Here is a 21,713-nt window from a genome sequence, read left to right as displayed (position 1 = left end):
TTCTTTGTCAACTTTATTTGAATATCATGTTGCTTTGTAGGCAGCTCCAGCTATTTCTTGTAAATCATAAAGTATGGTATAACTGAATAAAAGTAAGGTTTTGAATCTTACTTGTTATTTAAAACAGTTGAGGTAGCTTTTTAATTCAGTTGTAATGCAAGTATCAAAATGCAAAAATTACAAACTGTGTTTTCATCAGGTAGGAGTCAATCCTGCAGTTTTCAGTGAAAGCTCTTACAAGTACACACACACACAAAACAGAACAGCTTTATCCATACATGTTAGATTAAGCTTATAACCAAGGAGTTTTGTATGCTTCAACTAATATTGGTTGTGCAATTCATATAACAGTTTTTGTGCTAGCAATGAATGCCCAGTCATCAGAAATACAAGCAGATATTTGTGTTACGAGCATATTGAATTCCATTGTCAATAAGAGAGCTCTCACTTGCAGGGCATTGAGCATGGCCATAACTATTTTGAGGGTGCAGGCCCTCAGGTTCTTTTCATGTAAATGTAAAACTTTCTTTAGAAAAAAAACAAAGAAAGGCATTTTTGATAATTTCAATAAAGTCAGCTGTATGGAATTAAGTACTTAATAAAAATTCATTCAGTACCAAATTCATAAAAAATTCATTCAGTACCAAATACCAAATGCTATTGAGATTGATTTAAAAGTACAAAAAGTGGCTTAATAGTTTTATTTTTCAGTTCTTGAGGTTGAGGATATCTGTACAGATATGCTTGCTGTCCATGCGCACATGCAATGTAAAAAAAGCCTATTACTGAGGAATTTATTGCAACATTCGTACCAAGACCTTAAAAAATACCTTTTGTGAATTTAAAGATTCTCAGTTTCACTGGAAGTTATTGTAATATTATTCATTTGTAAAGACAATTCTATTTTACTTTCAGATTCAAGGCCTCTACCAGATGTAGCCCTGACAGGGAAGTGTACCCGAGAGTGTGATGAATATGGCCACTCGGACTCCTGCTGGATGCCAGTTCGCACTTCTCCTGAAAGAAAGCAGAAGAGCCAGCCAAAACTCTCCACTTTTATGCCTGTCGATGAACGGGGCAGTCAGGAAAAGCTGGCCAATGGAGAGGCTTCCCTCATGGGTGATCGCAACAGAAACCTCCTTAACAAAAAGTTGACCTCATCCTATGAGACCTTCAGTGCAGCTAGTTTCAGCAAAAATGAAGATGGCAATCCAGAGGATATCCCCCTTACACAGACAGGGGAATACAAGCCATCTCCTGTCAATACTCTAACTAGAAGAGAAGTTTACCTGTAGGCTAAAGAACAGCCTACATAAAGAGCAGTTTCATTTATAAGAAAGAAAAGGGTCAAAAGTCTTCAAATGGAAAAAATTTAACAAAACAACAACAACAACAAAAAAAAAAGAAACGGACGAAAAGAGGGGGCCACCAAAGAGACAAAAGATCCAGAGATCCAGCTGCCACTTCTGCCTCCATAGCAGGCATTTAATTATACTGTCAGCCTGACTATATTGTACAATGTAGAAAATGTTGTTACTTGCATGTCTAATTCCTCCTCTCTGATTTTTATTTTCTTAAATCTATGGTTGTGAATTCCTCCCATAGTAACAAGCTTGATTAAAAAGAACATAACACACTTGTTTCCCCTCTGCAGAAGCATGAGTTAAGCCACTCATTTTGTTTGATTGTCATCTGGCTTGTTGAGGATAACAGGTCAGGGAAAATATATTCAAAACATATCATCTGAATATTGCTGATCCCCACCAGGGACAATCCTTCAGAAACCGTACAGATATGGAGATAAATATAAAGGAATACTCATTAATAGGCACTTTGTGAAGACCACAGCTTTAATATCCTCACCTCTCATCTGAGACTGGAAGCAACAGAAATACATTCAGCCTGAGACTGCAGTCAGAAGCATGGCATATTTTCCTATGATTCATGAACTCTGGTTCTGTTTTGTCCATAGAACAAATGTGTTCTTGCTTGTGTCTCTTTCTCTCCTTCTCTCATTCTCTGTAATGATTACTTCAACGTAAACACAATTAGTAACACATATACTGTAGGATATTAATGATAAACTGTTGAAATAATTATTTGGGGCAAGACTAACATCCATTTGGGAAGATCATAATAACAAAAAGGCCAAAGATCACACAATGGATCAGGGGAACTGCTAAGTATTGGGGCTTGGCTTAGGAAACTAATATATTTACAAATACACACATGTAGTCATAACATACCTTCAGTTACATTTTGCACAGCAGCACAGTTCACAAGCCCAGATGACAAATTGTTTTTCCTAGTGCAGTTCAGTTGAATGCCCAAAGGAACTGATACAGGGTTTTTTTCTGTAATGACATAGTATTTTGCAGCAGATGCTGCATATGATATGCTGCATATGCTAGTTCCAGGGAATTTTTAAGATCATGATTGAAAACTAACAGTAGTAATAGAAGGCTGTGTTAATGAGAATGCTTGGTGGGATGGAAAGTGTGGATAATGGGATGATACAGTGACAAGAGAATATTACAAGTCAAATAGAAAGACTTCAGAGTGCAAGGAATGAATCGTATGTCTTTTGTCATCACTGTTGCAGATTAAAAAGAACATCAATTATATCAAAGATAAAATGAAGGTTTTCTTGAAACACAAGTGCATTAAAGCCAAGAGAAGTGCAATACTAAATGGCATCAAGACTTGGAACATTTAGGCTAGATAGAAAATGGTCTGATAAACAGTGGCATCATACTTGCCTAGCAGGTCAAGATAAGTTAAGAGCAGTCCGAGCTACCATGATGTGCAAGAGCTCTGGGCTGTAACAATTCTCATGGTGAGTACTTCTTGAAAGGAAGAGGAAATGAAACAGGTTTTTGTGCAATAAAAGCAAAAAAATGTTAACAACTTCAACCAGTTGCTTTGTAGCTGAAGCTGTAGTAATAATGATAGGCTCAGATCAGACATTCAGACAAACACAGCAATCGAACACAGCAAGGACAGCTCAAGGATGGGGAAAGCATTCAGATCCCTGGCTGTTTAACCTGGTGTTAAGGTATGGCTAGGTGGCTCTCTAGTGTACTGTAGTCACAATGTAGTTTGGGTAGTTTCTTGCTTTGAAAAATTGCATAGAAATAACCTTAAAAATTCTAAAGTAGAGGCTGGTAAATCAATACAACTCATCACATTTAGCTTCTGAATTCATATGTGCCATTATTGGCTATTTCTTTCTCCCCCCTTAAGTTTACTTTCTCCAAGTAACATTAGTTTGTGTATAGCAGTTATGATGAATGGCACATTTTAGAAAGCAAATATTAAAATCAAAGATTAATAATGATTGAACATTTTTATGTTTAATAATTTAATATGGAGAGATGCAAACTAGTATGTTGTTATGAGGCTGCATACAGCAGTTGCTGCTTTGTATAATAAGTACCTGTTTAAAAATGCTTCTAAAAATGCTTATGTAATGTAAACATATTTTTCTTGCACGTTTCAACAGATTACACAATTGCATAACACAAATGTTCAACAGAATTTCCTTTAATAAGGTTTTATTTAGTAATACACACAAAAAGAAATTAGGTAGTTTGGTTCCATATATTCTTAGACACTTTTTCTACAAAGGCTAATAATACAGGTCATAGAAGTCTTTCAGATTAAATGGATCAGCAGTCACTCACCAATTTTTTGCACCACATAAGACGGTCATTAAATACTTTACGCGTGTGCATCTCCTTAGATCTAAAATGGGTGTGAAAGTCTTTTTTTTTTTAAATTCTATCTATCTACTGTAAGTATTCACAGTAATTCTAGTGGAACTAGCCACTATTAATATGCTGATTACTCTTCTGACCTGGCATGATACACAAATATATTTTGTGTTTGTATTTTTCCTCTTTATTTGAAATAGGTTAAATCTGGTGCCACTCCATAAATAGAGTGCTTTTGTATAAAAATAAACAAATAAACTATAAAAAATAATTAGGGTGAATGCAAAATATGCAACTGTGCCTTTTATACCTATTATTATGGTAAAATGGTAGTTGGGTTTGGACACTGAGGGATAAGGGGCTATTCCCAACATTTTTGAACCTGTATATTTACCTGTGTTTATTTTCTCAGAAATTATAAATAATATATTTAGAAACAAGCCTTTTGCCAAACTCAGTTGATGGACCAGTCTTAAGCATTATTAACACAAGGCTGTGTTTTAAGTAGGTCTTGAGGATTTTTTTTTTTTTTTTTAATTACTATTTGTGTAGGGTTTGGGATTGTTTTTATTTGTTTTTAATTCTGCTGCCTGGAAAGCTGTGATCAGTCTATATTATAATTATTTAGCAAGGTGTCACCAGTTCATGTTGCCAGGAAAATCTGACTTTTTTTTTTTTTTAATTGCTTTAGCCATCATCACATTTCAGTTATACAGTATAGAAATTATTCTTTTATTTCCATCTATTGGAAACCCAGTGAGCTTTGCATGTATTTTACATTAGGGCACCTTCATAGATTGATGCATTAATATAGAACTTTATATGTATTAGAAAATTCAATAACTTTGGTCTAAAATCTAATGCTCATTCTGAATCTCAGATCCACTATGTTTATTCAATATGGTTTCTGACTGGCCTGCTGCCTGAGTTTCAGGAAAAGTTAAACGTTATTTTTACGTGGGGAAAGAACATAAATGGGATTGAAATGATTGGCTGAAAGGCTACCCTAGGAAGTTGTCAAGCAGGAAGATAAAGAACACAGATAAAGACCTTGTCATAAATCCATCCATCACCAAACACTGTAAGGAACTTGAACAACAAAATGTTTTTCCTTTTGTTTCGTTGGTGATAAGTGTTTCTTTAAAGAATGAACGAGATGAAATAGCAATATAAATGAAAGTCCATCAGATAAGCTGTATTATTGACTGAAGATCACAAACACAAGGAAGAAGACAACATTTGCCATCTACCTGGGCTATGCTTTCAGACAACTTTTTCCTAAATTTTAAAGCACTTGCATTCAATGTGGTATGATCTGTTTGTAATATTAATCATTGACTATTGTTCTGCAACTTGGATGTTGATAGTGAAGCAGAGAACAATTTATCATTGTTTATTACGAGTCACTATGCACGCAACTATGCTAAACATGACAAAATGTATTAAACGCTAGTCCACCTCTATTTATGAAATATTTACATAATTTAATTTGCTTTTGTACAGTTTTATGTAAATAAATTGCTTGTCATTTTTGTCTCTGCAAATTAAAATATAACATGTTCAACTGGTTGCCCATTTTCCAGTGTACTTTCTCTAACAGGCTATTCCACTTTTGCTGGATTAAATTACATGCTAGTTTGCATATTTAACATATATTTTGCATGGCAAAGATGAAACCAGCTTTGTAACTGGCCACATCTTCAGCTGAGGTTTTTATCTGTCTACAGAGTGAAATTCAGCAGAGATTATTATCACTCAGGACAGCATACAGCTATTTTTGCAGTAGAAATAAAGTACTTACTTGTAATGCTAGCTGTTTCCGATTGCTGTTCAAGAGGGCTTCTTATTAAGGTGTGTTTAAAACCTTCATATTAAAGGGGAAAACAAGTCTTAAGTAAAAGCTCAGGTATTTCCACTATGGAATGGCAATTTTCTAACTATCAGAGAGGTTGTTTTTTTTTTACAAGTTTAGAAATATTAACAAATCCTAAAATGACAGTAAAGCATCTATGATGAAAAGAATAATGCAAGTAATGCAGCATTTCAGAGCAAAATTTGAAATTAAAACCTCCAGCTCTTTCTAGCTGTGAATCAAATTATCCATCTCAGCATAACAATAGATAAGAACAAACCCTCCTCAAGAAGGAATGTCTAAGAAGTAGAAAGATTTAAACCCCTAGCTGTCTGGACCACACACTACGTTTTTTGATTGTTTTAAAAAAACAGGTTCCAAAACAGCCATTAAGTTGGGATTTGCATCAGTTGCAATATGTGAAAAATACATCTGTGGGGAGAGGGATCCAAAGTGAACCCCCTCCCTCTTGTTTTTTACAAGATACAGTATTGCTACAGAGACCTTGCAAATCATTATGTACAATTTCTCACTGAACAACGCAGAAAATGCTGTTTCTATCTTTTAACCTTAGCAACAGATTAGGCTTTGATTTTTGTGAATACAGGCTGGCCAGAACTTTTTTTTTTTTTTTTCTTAAATAAACTTTCATTGCAATTTTTTTTCTCTGATTGTGCTTTCTGTTAACATCGCCTGGTCTTATCTAATGTGTCAAGATTCTTCCTTCCATAAGCAGAGGTCTAAATCTGCATGCCTATGGAGAGAACTCAATCCACCAGCTGACACCAAATCTCCCCAATCACTCTTGAATGAGTTACCCCTCAATCATTTTAAGCAGTTCCAGTATTTTAATTGGTAACTTCAATCAAATTCTCATTTTTATTTTATACTAGATGTAGCATGCAAGGCATGACCTTATGTTTTGTTTATTTTGTCTTTTATCTGCATTGCTCTTGTTTACTAACTGCATCCAGGAAGGCGATTACAGGAAGATAAACTAAATTTCCTGACGCATAGAGGGTGGTAAGAAAGGATAATATAAACTGGCAAAAGCTAACAATTTATGTTCCCCTTTAACCCTGACTTAATTTCTTCCTCCTGCACTGCAGTAAAATGTAAATCTTATGCAGAGACTGAAATTAATAAATGTGACCTAGGCAGTAATAATTTCATGTCTTTATTGAGCCTCCTGCGGGTAGTGCATGGAAGATGTTTAATAGTTCATAAATGTGCAAATCATCTACCCTATACAAATAAAGCAAGCAAGCAAACAACACCAGAGTTAGACAAGAATATTTAGTATATTGGTTAGCAAAATTATAGGATTCCATTGAGTCAGTTCATACAGATATTTCTTCTAAAGCAAGTATGGCTTGTTTAAAGACTTACACTTATCAAGAAGCCAGAGGGGGAAAAAAAAAAAAGAAGGCAAAATACCTATTCTGTAGTAGTGTGGAACAGCTTCTGGGAGAAGGAACAAAGAAAAGCAAATAAGTATAAAATAATTGGCTCAGACGTGTTATAAACAAATCTCTTTAAGACTTTCAAACTGATTTAAGGATCCTAAAATAGGGAGATATTAATGCTACATAGTTTGTAGCTATCTACTGTACGGTAATTTCTAAGAAAGGATTTTTGCTAATTACAAGGCATGTGATTCTATGTAAGGATGTGTTTTTAATGATTTAATTAATGGTTAAAAAATATTTATATCTTAATATTACTTCATTGTAAGCTTACTAAAGCAGATTTCAGAAGGCTTCTACAGCATTCACTGTAGAAAAAGGCAGGTTTGGAAAGACCAAGATAGACAAGATACAATTCTCATATTTCTGTGACCTAGACTTTTCAACTACCACTACCTTCCAGAATATAGTACTTTCCAGAATATTTCAAAGTAGCATAAAAGCAGGTTTAGTATACAATATTTGCTTAAGAAGCAACTTATATAAGAATGAATTGCTGTTTTTCTTAATCCCAATCCTTTCCCAAGGAAGGAAAGACTAGAGCAAGAGGAAAAAAAAATATTGCCCCTTTTTATTATCTACCTCTCATGTATTTCCATCTCCTACAGAAAATCACATGAACGGAATATGTAATGCTAGAGTATTTCTTTTCCCCACACAAGTGTACACATCCACTTTTTTCAAAGGAACTTGCAGGGTTTACAACTTGTACTAAGTCTAGTAGTGGTAAACAATTTTCTTGACACTTTTTCTTCTTACATAGTAACTGTATTACAAGATTCCAGAAAATTACACTGATTCTAACTGAGGCAAGATTATGGTGATAGTAGTTTCCTCTAAGTTAGCTGAATATATATATATATGGTAAGACAAGTAGAAGTGAAGAAATCAGAATAAGTGAATATGATCTAGTTCATCTGAAAAGATCCACAAACTGCTGCACACAGTATAATGATTTATTATTTAGGTCTGATCAAAACTTGTACTGGGAAATCTAGTCTAGGCCATGATTTGCCAAGAAAGGTTTGACCAAATGATCCTTGAAGTCCCTCCCAACCTCGTATTCTATGATTCTATGAAAATAGAAGAGGCAGAAAATTTCATAAGCAAAAAAAAAAAAAGGATTAAAAAAAAGAATGGAGACCTAGCACCAGTAGACTGTATGTGTATGTGTGTGTGTATGTATGTGTGTACACATATACAAACACATACCTCTCACCTCTAGCTTTTGAAGCAGATTTTAAGATACTTTTCAAGATTCCAGAAAATTGTCAACTTTTGTCAGTAGCCAATGCCAGAGAGATAGAATACGGGACAACAGGGACCTTCAGCACAAGATACTATAGCTATTCAAAGGTTTAGTAAGGCAGAACGAAATACATAAACTAGTGGCTATCGCTCATTTTGGCAGGGTATGGTGATTACAGAATTAGAAAACAAAGTAAATACCAAGCTTGCTTCAGTTTCTCTCTAGTCTCCTGTCTCATATATGTTGCTAAAACAAAAGTCAGAGCATTTCTTTTAATCTTAGTTTGTCTTCTTTTGCTCACAGTTCCTGGAATAAGCTTGATACCTACTTTGCTTTTTCCCACTTTATTCTGAACTAGAAGAGAGACCCAGAAAAACAGACAATTTAATATTGTTTTTCAGTCTGACCTCAGCTTTTGGCAGGCATCATGTTGCCACCCTTATCTTTAGGAGCATGAAATCATGGTAGACTCTTTCACACATAACTCTGAATTTGAATTTGAATATTAAAACGGTCCTTATAGGTGGTAGAACAAAATTTATGTCTAGAATTTAGAATTATCTGGTGCTATTCTGATTAAAAAAAAAAAAAAAAAAAAGGAAGAAATCCTGAATTCCAGAGGATTGAAAAGTTGCAAATCATGTTCTGGTTACAACCTTATGACAACGAGCAGTAGCAGTGCCTCTCTTCTTGCTCTTATCAGTGCTATAGGTAGAGATGAAAGGAAAAGGTACAAATGTCCCAGGTCCCTCTAAAGACAGCTAACAGTTTTTTGTATATACAGAAAATAGAATCACCTTTTGTCCAGTCCTGGTAAGGTAAGCTTCCTTCCAATCAGTTTGGATGCCCCTGTTGAATATTCTGATTGTGTTTATGCAGCAACAGTACAATGATAATGTCTAAATAATGATATAGATAGTGGAATATTTAGTAGGGCATTATGCTTATTTAGGAGAGCACAGAATTGAGCAAGGGAAATGATGTAACAGTGCCACCCTGGAGAACAAGCTATTCAAACTATAACTCCCAGGAGGTGGTATAATGTATTACGTATAAATATAGAAGTTAAATACCATTTTTCAGTTCCAAAGTAGATTCAACTAGTCAAAATAAGGATTCAGAAAACAAATAAAGGAGAGAGTTTGATTAGTCATGGACTGAGAAGGTCACATCTAAGAGTTACAGAATAATTACTCTGTACTGAGTGGCTGCAGATGAAATAAATTTAGCAACACTCAGAAATTATACATCTTGTCTTCCCTTACACAGTGACGGGTTCTGAAGCTTCCAGAAGTTTATTGTTCAGTAGAACTATATAAACAAAAACAAAAAAATCAAACAGAATGAAAGCTTAGAATTAAGGAAGGTTATCAAATATAATAGATTCTCCTGCTTAAATCAAGATGCAGATGAATAAAAAATATTTTTCACAGTTCTGACCTCCACCCTGCTGTATTAAACAGGATATAAATACCAAAAGAGATGCTGACTAGAGAGATCAAAGTTATAGAATAAATAAGATAGGACTCTTAATCCTAGAGAAAGAACTGAGAAGTTTGACAGTGGTCCAAATAAAATCATGGATGACATAAGAAGTGGAGGAAACTACCTATTTACCTTAATAAATGGGCTGTGAAGCACCATATGAATTATCAAGCAACATGGAAGATAGTGTGTTCTCAGAGTGAATCAAACTGTTCAACTTCTTGCTAGTGAAGCTCAATTTTGGGATGCACCCATGAATCTGGCTCACATAAAAGATAAAATAAAAAAAAATAGAATATTTCCAGATTGATACTTTTTATGAAGAGCATAAGTTAAAAATAACATAAATAAAAGACATATCTGTTTGGTTTTCCTGCTTTCTTACATAAACAGACACATCAACAACTATTGGAAGCAGAATACTGAGCTGACAGTCTCTTTCTCTCACAACCCCCAAGCTAGACCAAACGCACACACACACAAAGAAACAACAACAACAACAAAACAAACTAAAAAAACCCCAAAACATCAAACAAAAAAAAAAAAAACCAAACAACACCCAACAACTAAACCCAGCCCTCACCACCACTATTTTGTTAATTAACAGAGTAAAAAGCTTTGCTTCAGGAAGTTCGTATTGATACTCAGTGCTTTTGATACTCTTTCCCCAAGAGAGTAATGAAAAATCACCTATGCCTAACCACAATTACTCTTGGCAAATTTTCATCTGCTAAGAAAACTTTAACCATGAAAAAGTCAGAAAAATATAAAAAAAAAAAAAGTTATATACTCTTTTCTCCAATTTGTGTTAAACTTACCAGTTAAACTCCAAAACTCTGTCCTGTGGGAAACACATGACTCACAGAATTATGTAGGTTATAAACCCTAGAACAGACTATTACTAGGTTTATTCAGACATGTTAACAGCCAATTACATGGTATTTAACAATAGTCATGTGTTTAACTCCTGCTAAAATCAGTGGCAGGAATTTATCTTGTGGTGCACTCCTGATTGTGGAAATTAATGTAGACAAAAACATGTGTCAAAACAAACCAAAAGTATTTGTAAACAAGTCTGTGTATTTCAAACTTTATACTTTTTGAACACAAGTACAAAGCAGAAGATAATAGAAAATACTTTAATAATATACTAATATGTGAGTTCTCACCAGGCAATGTTTGTGGTCTTTAGAGTACCTAGAGATGTCTGTTTTATTGAACCTTCTAGCTACAACTTTTAGCATCAGTGATGTAATCATTTTCCTCTGATAACAATGAAAATACACTTCTTCTCCCAAAGAAATAAAAACCCCGATGTTTCTTCACCTTCACATTCCATTGGAGAAGGCAATTGTTTATTAATAGGACTTCATTTTGGAGTCATTAGGATCACTGCAAATTAATCTGCAAGACACTAGTAATTTCATTTCATACTATTTCTCTTTAAAATTAATTTAACTTTGAGGTCATGAAGCTACTGTGCATTAAAAATATTCCACTGAATATAAATTAGCATTATTTTAAAGAGCTCAAGTCATGCAGTAGGTTTCTAAAATCATGCTGTAACATGACAGGAAAATGCAAGATTAAAATGTGAAGATACATTAGTTTAATTTACACTAATATTCTTTTCAGAATCATTCAGAATACCAGAGGAGTTCCTCATGTATGTAAAAATCCTTTGGCAGCAATGATACTGCAACCTTTTCAAACTCCAGATCTGGCATACAAAACAAACTATTCCCTACACCCTATGCAGCAGCACAAGTTAAAGACCCAGGAAGAGCATACTGTTTCACCTTAAAATAAATAAATAAATAAATAAATAAATAAATAAATAAATAAATAAACAAACAAACTAGCATTTACATAAACTCACATAAAACTTACACAAGGTGCATTCTGGTCAAAGTTGAGAAACTGGACAATTTGAGGAGGCTTAAATGACTACATAAATGGAAAGAAATATGACCTTGTTCTTTATTTTTTTCAAAACATAGTTGCTACTAGCGCTACAAGAAAACTACTACTGAAGTTTATCTAAGCATGAAGAAAGGGCTTTTTTATCCCAGCCAGGTGCCTCAACTCTCTCAGTGTTTTAAGCTCCTTGTAGCATAATCAGTAACGTCACTAATTGCCAAATTTGCAGTATCTGTTAAGAGACAAGTTCTGGTATTTTTTCTCAGCATGGAAATGAGCAGAATCCATTCTCCCTCAAATGATCTCGCTACTGTCAACAAAGCAGCATTGTGCAGAGACGGTAACCAAGTTAACTGATATGAGACTGGTACCTTATTCAAATAATTTTGAATTAGTTCCACTATCTTCATCAAGCTTGATAAAATGTCTGTACTGCATGGTGTAGGGCTCTGGCCTGTAGTACACTGCAGATTAGAAAGGAGAACCTATTTTAACTTTTAAAACCTGATCAACTTAAGGCATACACCTTGACACAGAGGAGACGTACTCCAACTCTAAAGATATCTTACCAGCTTTGTGAGAGTACTGATTCACTGTAGAAAAAGCTAGGATCAGATACCATGCCTCAATGAGAGCATCTGCCTCTGAACAACAGAAATAGTCTGTCAACTCTTAACAGTTTCTTTTCTTTAACACTACAACCGTGGAAAGGAAAAGGAATCAGATATGCTTAAAGACCTTTATTTGTAATCCTTGAATCTATCTATCTGCTATTCATTTGTGGATAAATCCTTACAGAAATCTTTTAGAATGAAAAGGCTGTACACATAAGAAGTGAGAAGTTACAGAAATTTTCATGACCTACTCCAGAGAAAGCTGCACCATCTCTCAGTTCTAGAAATAAAATCTTTCCTCTGGGTCACTACAGCAGAACATTCACATTGAAGAATAACCACTCAAATTCTGCTTTCAATTTACCCACATAACAAGAACTAATCTGAACAGGAACTATTATGAACAGAGCTTGTCCCAATATATTCAAATTACATGGGAAAAACAGTCAGCCTTCTTTGTATTTTTTTTTTTTCTATAAATTCTCTTCCTTGCCAGACATACCAGATTCTAGCAAACTCTAATTCCTTGGTTGGAATGCTAGAAACGTAAAATCTCGCAAACCTTTCCTCTTGAAAAGAAGCCTCTTAAAACTACATTGTGATGATTTTGGAGCCAAAGAGGATCTGCTTGAATGCATGATTTTATTGTAATTGTCAGCTATAGGTGTGTATTTTTTATTGATGCATGCCACTGGTACACAATTACATTGGCAAAATATATCTTGTCCAATAGGCAAGGGAAAGTAATCTTCCTTTGACAGATTTTTGCTTGTTTTTTCCCCTTCAAATTTTTCCAGAAACTTCTGCTTTTGCTTGCTGACCTTACAGTCATTACAGAACATTTACCCTTTTGCTCTCAATAGCACTTAAAGACTTTAAAAAGTGCTTCCTGTGAAGAAAAAGTAGTAGTCAGAGTTGGATTAACAAAGCAAGGGTTGGATATATATGACAGCAGTACCTCAAGTCTCCCCTTGCTCCGCCTCCCAAAGACACAAGACAGAAATACAGTGACACAGCAGCAGCAGCGATTTAGTTCAAAGAAAAAGTGCAGTGAGATTTAAAGCCCGCTCTGAGAAATTATAATACCTTCCAGTACTTATTGCATCCAAAAATGCATACAGACATGCTATTTGGAGAATTTTAAAGCATATATTTTTAATCTAACAGGAGTGGCATGGAGATTTGTTGGCCGAATCCTCAGCTATAATAATTTAGCACATAACCTGTATGTGAGAAATCAATTATCCCTAGTGTTCTTTCTGTTTTCGATGATACCAGGATGGCTGACTTCTTGGTATAAGTGCTGGTACCAACCAGGGGTTATGTACAGTCAGATCAACTGTTCAAAAACAAGGAAGTACTTGTTGAGGATATGATAACCAATAGTAAATTTGTCTGGAATTACTGTGAACTAGGTGGAGTTCAAGATCCTGAGGAGAATGAGTAGGATAAGAAGCAGTCTATACCTGCACTTTAGGAGAACAGCTTTCAGCTTGTTCAGGGAACTGGTAGATAGGATCTTATGGGAGGAGGCAGCTTGGAAGGGCAAAGTTGCTCAAGAAGGCTGGAAAGGACACTAGCCAGACACATGAACTGTCCATCCTGCTTCTGAGGAGAACAAGCAGATATCTCAGGAGGCCAGCCTGACCTAGTGGAATAGTGGAATTCCAGTAAGAAAAAAAAAAAAAAAAAAGAAGGCAGTATACAAGAATTTGAAGCAGGAAGAGGCTGTTCATGAAAAATTTAGAAGCATTGCTCAGGCATCAAGGGGAAGTGTTAGGAAAGGTGCAGCTCAACAGTAGTTGAAATCTGTTAGGGATGTCAAGGGCAACTAGAAGAGCTTCTAGTACTGCAATAGTAGTAAAAAGCTGTTTATTGTAAAGTAACAGGAACAATGCAAGCACAATGTTGAAAGGGGTCAGTGACGTAGTGACAGCAGATGTGTAATGATGAGGTGCTCAATGCCACATTTGCCTCAGTCTTTGCTGAGAATGTCTCCTAGGCACCTGTGGTCAGTGAAAGGATTCAGAGAGAAAGACAGCCAGCATTGAATGCAAACTTGAAATAAGATGGTCTTAAGATCCCCTTAGTTGAAATGAAGGGGAATAATTTGTATCCAAACTACAATGCTGTTCTGAGCTGAGATACAAACAAGCAAAGCAGTGCTACTGTGCAGACATGACTAAAGGCAATGCTATGACTGATGAAAGAGCTATCTTGCTATCAAGACTCTCACAAGGACCTCTTCATATCACTCCACCACTTTGTGCAAGCAATCCAACCTAGACCTTAGATGCCTGTATTGTTTGAGATTAAAACACTCCTTTTCCATCAAATGTTGTGCCTGTGAATAAGAAAGTATAACACTATCATAGAATCATAGAATCATAGAATACTTAGGGTTGGAAAGGACCTCAAGATCATCTTGTTCCAACCCCCCCCACCATAGGCAGGGACACCTCACACTAAACCATCCCACCCAAGGCTTCATCCAACCTGGCCTTGAACACTGCCAGGGATGGAGCACTCACAACCTCCCTGGGCAACTGATTCCAGTGCCTCGCCACCCTAACAGGAAAGAATTTCCTCCTTATATCCAATTTAAACTTCCCCTGTTTAAGTTTTAACCCGTTAAGGGAGAATGAAGTGCTTAAGGGCAAGCTTAACTTTATGAAATAAGTGATACCAAAAAACTTAGAATAACTACTATCTGCTGATCTGCTTAGCCAGAATTCTCTAACACTGATCACTTAAATCCATGTTACATACATGATTACCATTAGTCTGGCATCCACAGATGCTGAGTTACAGTGGATCGGTAGCTCTGAAAAAAGCTGACTTTACATTCATTAATCAACATTGTGACAGGCTATTTATATGCATGCAGATCACACGTGTAATTATCTCTATACAACATCAAACACTCAGAAAGCAGGTATACATACAAATGCATAGCCAAAGAATGATAGATCAAAATCAGATTCCTAACAGCTAGAATGCTGAGTTAATCTAGGAATGCTGGCTTTCAGTACCAATTATGTTGCATAGCCCTTGAAGTGTTGTAAAGTGGCAGCCACACACCCTGTGCTTATCTACTGTATTCCAGAATTCAAACCTTCTTGTGTTGGAATTGATTTTCGAGGAGTCTTACTGTTTGTTGTTTTGTTTGGGTTTGGTTCTTAGGGTTTGGGTTTTTGTTTGTTTGTTTGTTTTTTGGTTGTGGTTTGTTTGGTTTTTTGGTTTTTTTTTTCCCATCATTATTGAAGTTTTTTTGCTCGTTATCAGCACATTATGCAATATATTTAGTATTCTGCAGTAGCTATTATGTTAGAATCTTTGTCCCTCAAAGTGCATTTATTGTCCCTCAGACAGTGGTGCCTTTATGGGCAGTCCAGCTCACCCACATAATAAATGTAATAATAAACTTATCAGTACACTGTTGTAATTTAAAATTGCATTCAAGAGAAGAGTTTTCCTAACCTGCTTTGGATTTATTTTTCAAAGTCAAATTTACATTTATCAAGAATTAACAATTTTTATACACATCTCCATTATCATTTTTCCAGCCAAACATTCTAAGTTTACAAAATTTAAATTAAGTGAGACTGTCTTACTCTGTGACATATCAAAATATAATTATATATTCTGGTAGTCAGCTGAACTTTGTCCTTAATTTGCATGTTATCCTGAACAGTGTATTTTCCTACTTGTCATGAAAGCTATGACTGGAGCTCATCTTTTATAGACCACTTGGCAAGAGTGAATAATTAAAAATACTGTTTCATCTGCATTGGAATAGTTTTTGTCTACATATTGGATGCAAGCCCTGCTGTATGCCTTCCTAAAACTCCCCAGTAGGAGTGCAAGAGAGAAAACATCAATACAATAAAATACCATCTTGGAGAAAGGAAAGCCTTATCCTTTCTAATGTAGTATATAATGTTTTTCTTCTAATTTAAGACTCGTTTACCTGAATTATTATCACTGGATCTATATGATCTTTTTCTAGTTCTAAGGAAAAACAATTTATTCCCATTGTGATACATGAAACATTATATTATTTGAGGAGAGGGTCTAGGACTTTGGTTTTGTGTTGTTCCAGTTAAATTTTGTTTAATAAAACAGGTTTGAGAAAATAAATCATCTGCCAAGCATAGTAAACCTGCTGTTTTGAAGTAACGTTAACAAGCCATTTGCTGTACTTAGTAAAGCAGATATTAGACCTACATATAGATAGTTACACTTGTCCTGAATTCCAGCAGCACAGCAGTGTTCACAATATTCCAAGAGTTTCAGAAATTATGACCAGTTATATAACAAGATAAGCTGAAGGACCATCCTACTATATCTTTTGGTTAGAATAGAGCATTATCAACACTGCAGGGGCCATAGGGAAAAGCTATAAAGTGAGAAATTCCCAAAAATATGAATCTAGCCAAAGAACATTCAGTGCTATTCACTGCATATCCTTTGAGTTTGATTATGCATGTAGAACAACCCAGAGCAGCATTTGAGCTACAGTTGCAGAAGATAATTTCCCTGCTCTTATAAAAGATTACAGAGGTGTTGCTGACTGTCCCAACACAGTTCTGTTGCATTCAGCAAGGACTAGAAAAATCATTTTTATCTGGTACATCAACCAATGCTCCTTCAATATGTCTCAAATATATTCTTCACAGCTTTTGTTTTTTGAGGTTTCTACTAGATTACTGCATCTTGCTTATTTGGAAAGACAAGAATGGAGTGCCCTAATTACAGATTGAATTTTCTGAAAGATTAATGAATACAGAACAGACTAGGTTCTGCATTCTCATATATAGAGATTTACATCCCTCCTCCCACCCCCACAAATCCTATAGCTTTATGTTTACAGTTCTTTGGTGAGAATGGGAAGATGGTTGTCATAGTCACAACTCAAACATTTAAAGTCTTGTTATGAAAAGACTTTATAACTAGTCAGAGCTTTCCATGTTTTAAATAGTGCTTATTGCCTTTTGTCCTATGACTGTACATCTTCAGGAATAATCTTACTCTGTCTTCTGCACACTCCCATATTAGGTAGTTACAGATAAGAAGATGATCTCCGTTTGTCTTAGGCTGAACAAACCCATTTTTTCCAGCTGCTTCTTGTACATTACACATTCCATCTCCTTGAGTGGCTCGGCGGTCCTCCATTGGGCATACAGGTATATCAACATATTTCTCATACTGAGAAGCCCAAAACCTGACATGATACTTATGATGTACTCTCAAAAGAAGTAAACAGAAGCAAAGAATTACTTTCCTTAATTGTGAGCTACACTCACTCTTCCTTATATACTCCAGTTTATATATTATTATTAGGGACTGTAGTGACAGAACAATGGGCAATGGGTTCAAACTTAAACAGGGGAAGTTTAGATTGGATATAAAGAGGAAGTTCTTTACTGTGAGGTTGGTGAGGAACTGGAATGGGTTGCCCGAGGAAGTTGTGAATGCTCTGTCCCTGGCAGTGTTCAAGGCCACGTTGGACAGAGCCTTAGGAGACATGGTGTATTGTAAAATGTCCCTGCCCATGGCAGGGGGGTTGGAACTAGATGATCTTGAGGTCCTTTCCAACCCTGACTATTCAATGATTCTATATTGGTTACTTTTGTAGTAATGGAATAGTGCTGACATCTCATTTTGTTGTTCATGAGGATTATCCACTTTAGTCTACTTTATAGAATTACTAACTGAGAGTTAGTGCATCCGAGATGCACTTGGCATCTGCATTTATCTCTACTGAAACCAATGAGTGTCCTATTCATGCATTTTTTCAAACTTTGGAGGTCTCTCTTCATAGCAGCCTTATCCTCTTAACAAATCAGCTGCTCTTTCCAGTTTGGTACTGTACATGCACATGCTGAGAGTACACCATCCAGGTCATTACCAGTGGTAATGGACCTCACATTTATTCCTAATGATCCCACTTGTAATAGGCCAACACTTCAGCTTTGTATTGCTGCTTGCAACCCTCTGAGCCCAATGATCCAGCCATGAGTCTTATTATCCATTTATCGAGTGCACAACTAATCAACTTGGATATCAGGATACCATGAGGAAATAAGTAAAAAACCTTACCAAAGATAATTATGCAGCAGCTCCTGGGATCCCTTGTTCCATTTAGCAGTCATTTCATCAGAGACGGCAGTGCGATCAGATATAATTTGTCCTTGGTAAACCCATGCTGACTTCCACAATAATCATCATGTCCTTCAGGTGGTTGCAAATGGCTTCCAGGTAAATTACTTCATAATCTACCCAGATATTGAGATCAGGCTCTCCAGACTGTAGCTTCTTGAGTCTTCCTTGCTCTTCTTGAAGATAGGTGTGACATCTGCCTTTTTACAGTCGTCAAAATTCCTCATGACTATAAATGTGACCTTTATAAACATTTATAAAATATAATCTTTTATTACTTTTATTATAAAATATAATTTTTAAAATGCCTTCCAACAACATTGCACTGCTTTTTCAGCACCTTTGGCAGAATGCCACGCAGTCCCATGCACTTGTATACAGTAGGATTAAGTTCTCCTTGTCTTCCTCCACAGTAAATGAATAACTTTTGCTCATCATCTACTAGCAGTGTAAAGCGCTTGGGGTATAACCTGAGGACATACTTGTTTAATGAGGGCTGGAGGATGCGGGTAGGGGAGAAGGGAGGAAAATCAAGTGGTGGGAGAGCTTCTAAGCCCTTGGTCTTTTTCATGTCCTTCATCACTACCTTGCCTGCCCCACTGAACAGCAGTACCTCATTTTCCTTACACTTCCTTTTGCTGCTGAGTTAGTCACAGAAACTCTTAATACCTTTCACACTGTTCCCTAGTTTCAAGTCCAACTGAGTCCAATTGCTTACAGGGGCAGCCGATATTGGTACGAAATGGTCCTCTGGTTTAGCTGCAGTAATTATCACTGTGGTTTGAGTAGCAATTGTACTTGTCGCTGGGGGTGGTGTAGCTGCTGTGTTTGGAGCTGGAGTAGCTGCGCTGACTGTTGCTTTGCCCTCAGATGCAGGGGCATTTTTTCCTTTTGAAGGTGATGGATAGTGTTGAACAAGGCCCTGTAAGCATAGGCCAAGCCCCAGAACGTTGCCATGATTTGTCCGTCTCTGGTATGGCCAGACTGACTACATACCTCATTTAAGTGTTTTACTAATTCTTCTGGATTTTGCACTCGTTCAGTGGTGAAATTCCAAAGTACTAGAGGGGCCCACTGACCTAGATACTTGCCCATACTATCCCACACACCCTGCCACTCATGGCTGTCCATGAGACAAAAACCTTAGCCCAAGCCCCACACTTGAAAAACAACACAGCAAATACCAGCTGTATATAATGTACAGTGTTCTGAAACTGTGAGATCAAGAGGAACAACTTTGAGAGCCAATAAAGCAGCATTGTGATGAGTGACTATTAATCTGGTCAGATCTGTCATTATCTCAACCCTTCGAGCCCCACGCTGGGCGCCAAAAAGAACTGTTGTGGTTTAAACCCAACCACAAAAGCTCTTTCACTCACTCCCCCCACCCGACCCTCCCCATCCCAGATGGGGAGGAGAATCAAGAGAATATAACTCCCACAGGTTGAGATAAGAACAGCCCAGTAACTAAGGTATAACACAAATCACTACTGCTACCACCAATGATAATATTGACAAGAGAAAATAACAAGAGAATACGATACCACCGCCGAACGAGTTCAACCCCCCTGAAGAGAGACTGTGCCCTTCCAGGTAACTCACACTTACCTCCCTGGGCATGACGTACTGTGGTATGGAATACCTCTTTGCTTAGCTTAGATCAAGTGTCCTGTCTCTGCTTCCTCCTGGCCTCCCCTCATCCCTGGCAGAGCAAGAGACTCACAAAGTCCTTGGCCAGAATAAACATTACTTAGCAACAATTAAAAACAATCAGTGTTATCCGCTCTCTTCCCAGGCTGGATGACAAAACACAGAGCTTGCACCAGTTACTAAGAAGGAGAAAAACGGCTACTGGTAAACCCAAGACAATCATGTTTTGCTAAAAAGCAAGACAAAAATGATAAACTGCTCTTATTCTGTCTCATGTGTTATTATTTCTTGAGCTAATTATTTTGTCTGAACAAGCTGGCTTTGAAGAAGCAATGAAACACACACACACATATATACATAAATTAATTATAGGGTTTTTTTTGTTTGGTATTTTTTCAAATTTTCTAAAGGTACTAAGGTTTCCTAAAGGTACTAGGGATGTTACCCAGTTAGAATTAAACTTGTCTAGAGATGTGAAAGATAACAGCAAGTACTATAGGTATGTAGCGAATAAAAGACAGACTAGGGAAAAAGGAGGTCCCCTCAGGAAGCTATCAAGAGAACTGGCTACCCTGGATTCGGAGAAGGCTGAGGTTCTAAATGACTTCTTTGCCTCAGTCTTCACTGGCAAATGCTCTGACCACACCACCCAAGTCTTGGAAGGCAGACACAGGGACTGTGAGAATGAATACCCTAGGCCCACTGTAGGAGAGGATCTGGTTCCAGACCGTCTTAAGAACCTGAGCATACAAAAGTCCATGGGAGCTAATGAAATCCATCCATGGGTCCTGAAGGAGCTGGTGAATGAAGTTGCTAAGCCACTGGCCATCACATTTGAAAAATCATGGCAGTCAGGTGAAGTTCCTGATGACTGGAAAAAGGCTAATATAACCCCCATTTTCAAGAAAGGGAAAATGGATGACCCAGGGAATTACAGACCAGTCAGTCTCAGCTCCGTGCCTTTAAAAATCTTGGAGCAGATTCTCCTGGAATGCATGCTAGGGCACATGAAAAACAACAAGGTGCTTGGTGAGAACCAGCATGGCTTCACTAAGGGGAAATCCTGCCTGACCAATTTGGTGGCCTTCTGTGATGGAGCTACAGAACTGATGGACAGTGGTAGAGCAGTTGATGTCATCTACCTGGACTTGTGAAAATCGTTCAACACTGTCCCACACGACATCCTTGTCTCTAAATTGGAGAGACATCAATTTGATAGGTGGACCACTCAGTGGATAAAGAGCTCTCTGGATGGCCCCATGCAAAGAGTTGTGGTCAACGGTTCAATGTCCGGCTGGAGATCAGTAACGAGTGGTGTCCCTCAGGGATCGGTGTTGGGACTGGTCTTGTTCAACATCTTTTCAGTGACATGGATAGTGGGATTGAGTGTGCCCTCAGCAAGTTTCCCGATGACACCAAGCTGTGTGGTTCGGTTGATACACTGGAGGGAAGGGATGCCATCCAGAGGGACCCTGACATGCTTGTGAGATGGGCCAATGCCAACCTTTTGAAGTTCAACCATGACAAGTGCAAGGTCCTACACCTGTGTTGGAGCAATCCCAGGCACAGCTACAGATTGGGCAGAGAAGAGATTCAGAGCAG

General features: G+C 36.9%; 1 protein-coding gene across 1 annotated transcript in view; it reads left to right on the top strand.

Annotated features, from left to right (window-relative positions):
- PCDH7 (protocadherin 7) overlaps positions 1–6,064 on the top strand; it is a 293,178-nt gene extending 287,114 nt beyond the window's left edge. Inside the window, exon 3 of the mRNA XM_065699344.1 lies at positions 916–6,064. Within this exon, the coding sequence (XP_065555416.1) occupies positions 916–1,295 (380 nt within the window). The 3' untranslated portion in view covers positions 1,296–6,064. The remainder of the gene's footprint in view (positions 1–915) is intronic.
- Positions 6,065–21,713: the final 15,649 nt, after the last annotated feature.

Source organism: Lathamus discolor, chromosome 1 (genome assembly GCF_037157495.1).
Source record: "Lathamus discolor isolate bLatDis1 chromosome 1, bLatDis1.hap1, whole genome shotgun sequence".
Lineage (NCBI taxonomy): Eukaryota > Metazoa > Chordata > Aves > Psittaciformes > Psittacidae > Lathamus > Lathamus discolor.
Note: the sequence above shows the minus strand (reverse complement) of the source record. Positions and strands in the feature narration are given on the sequence as shown.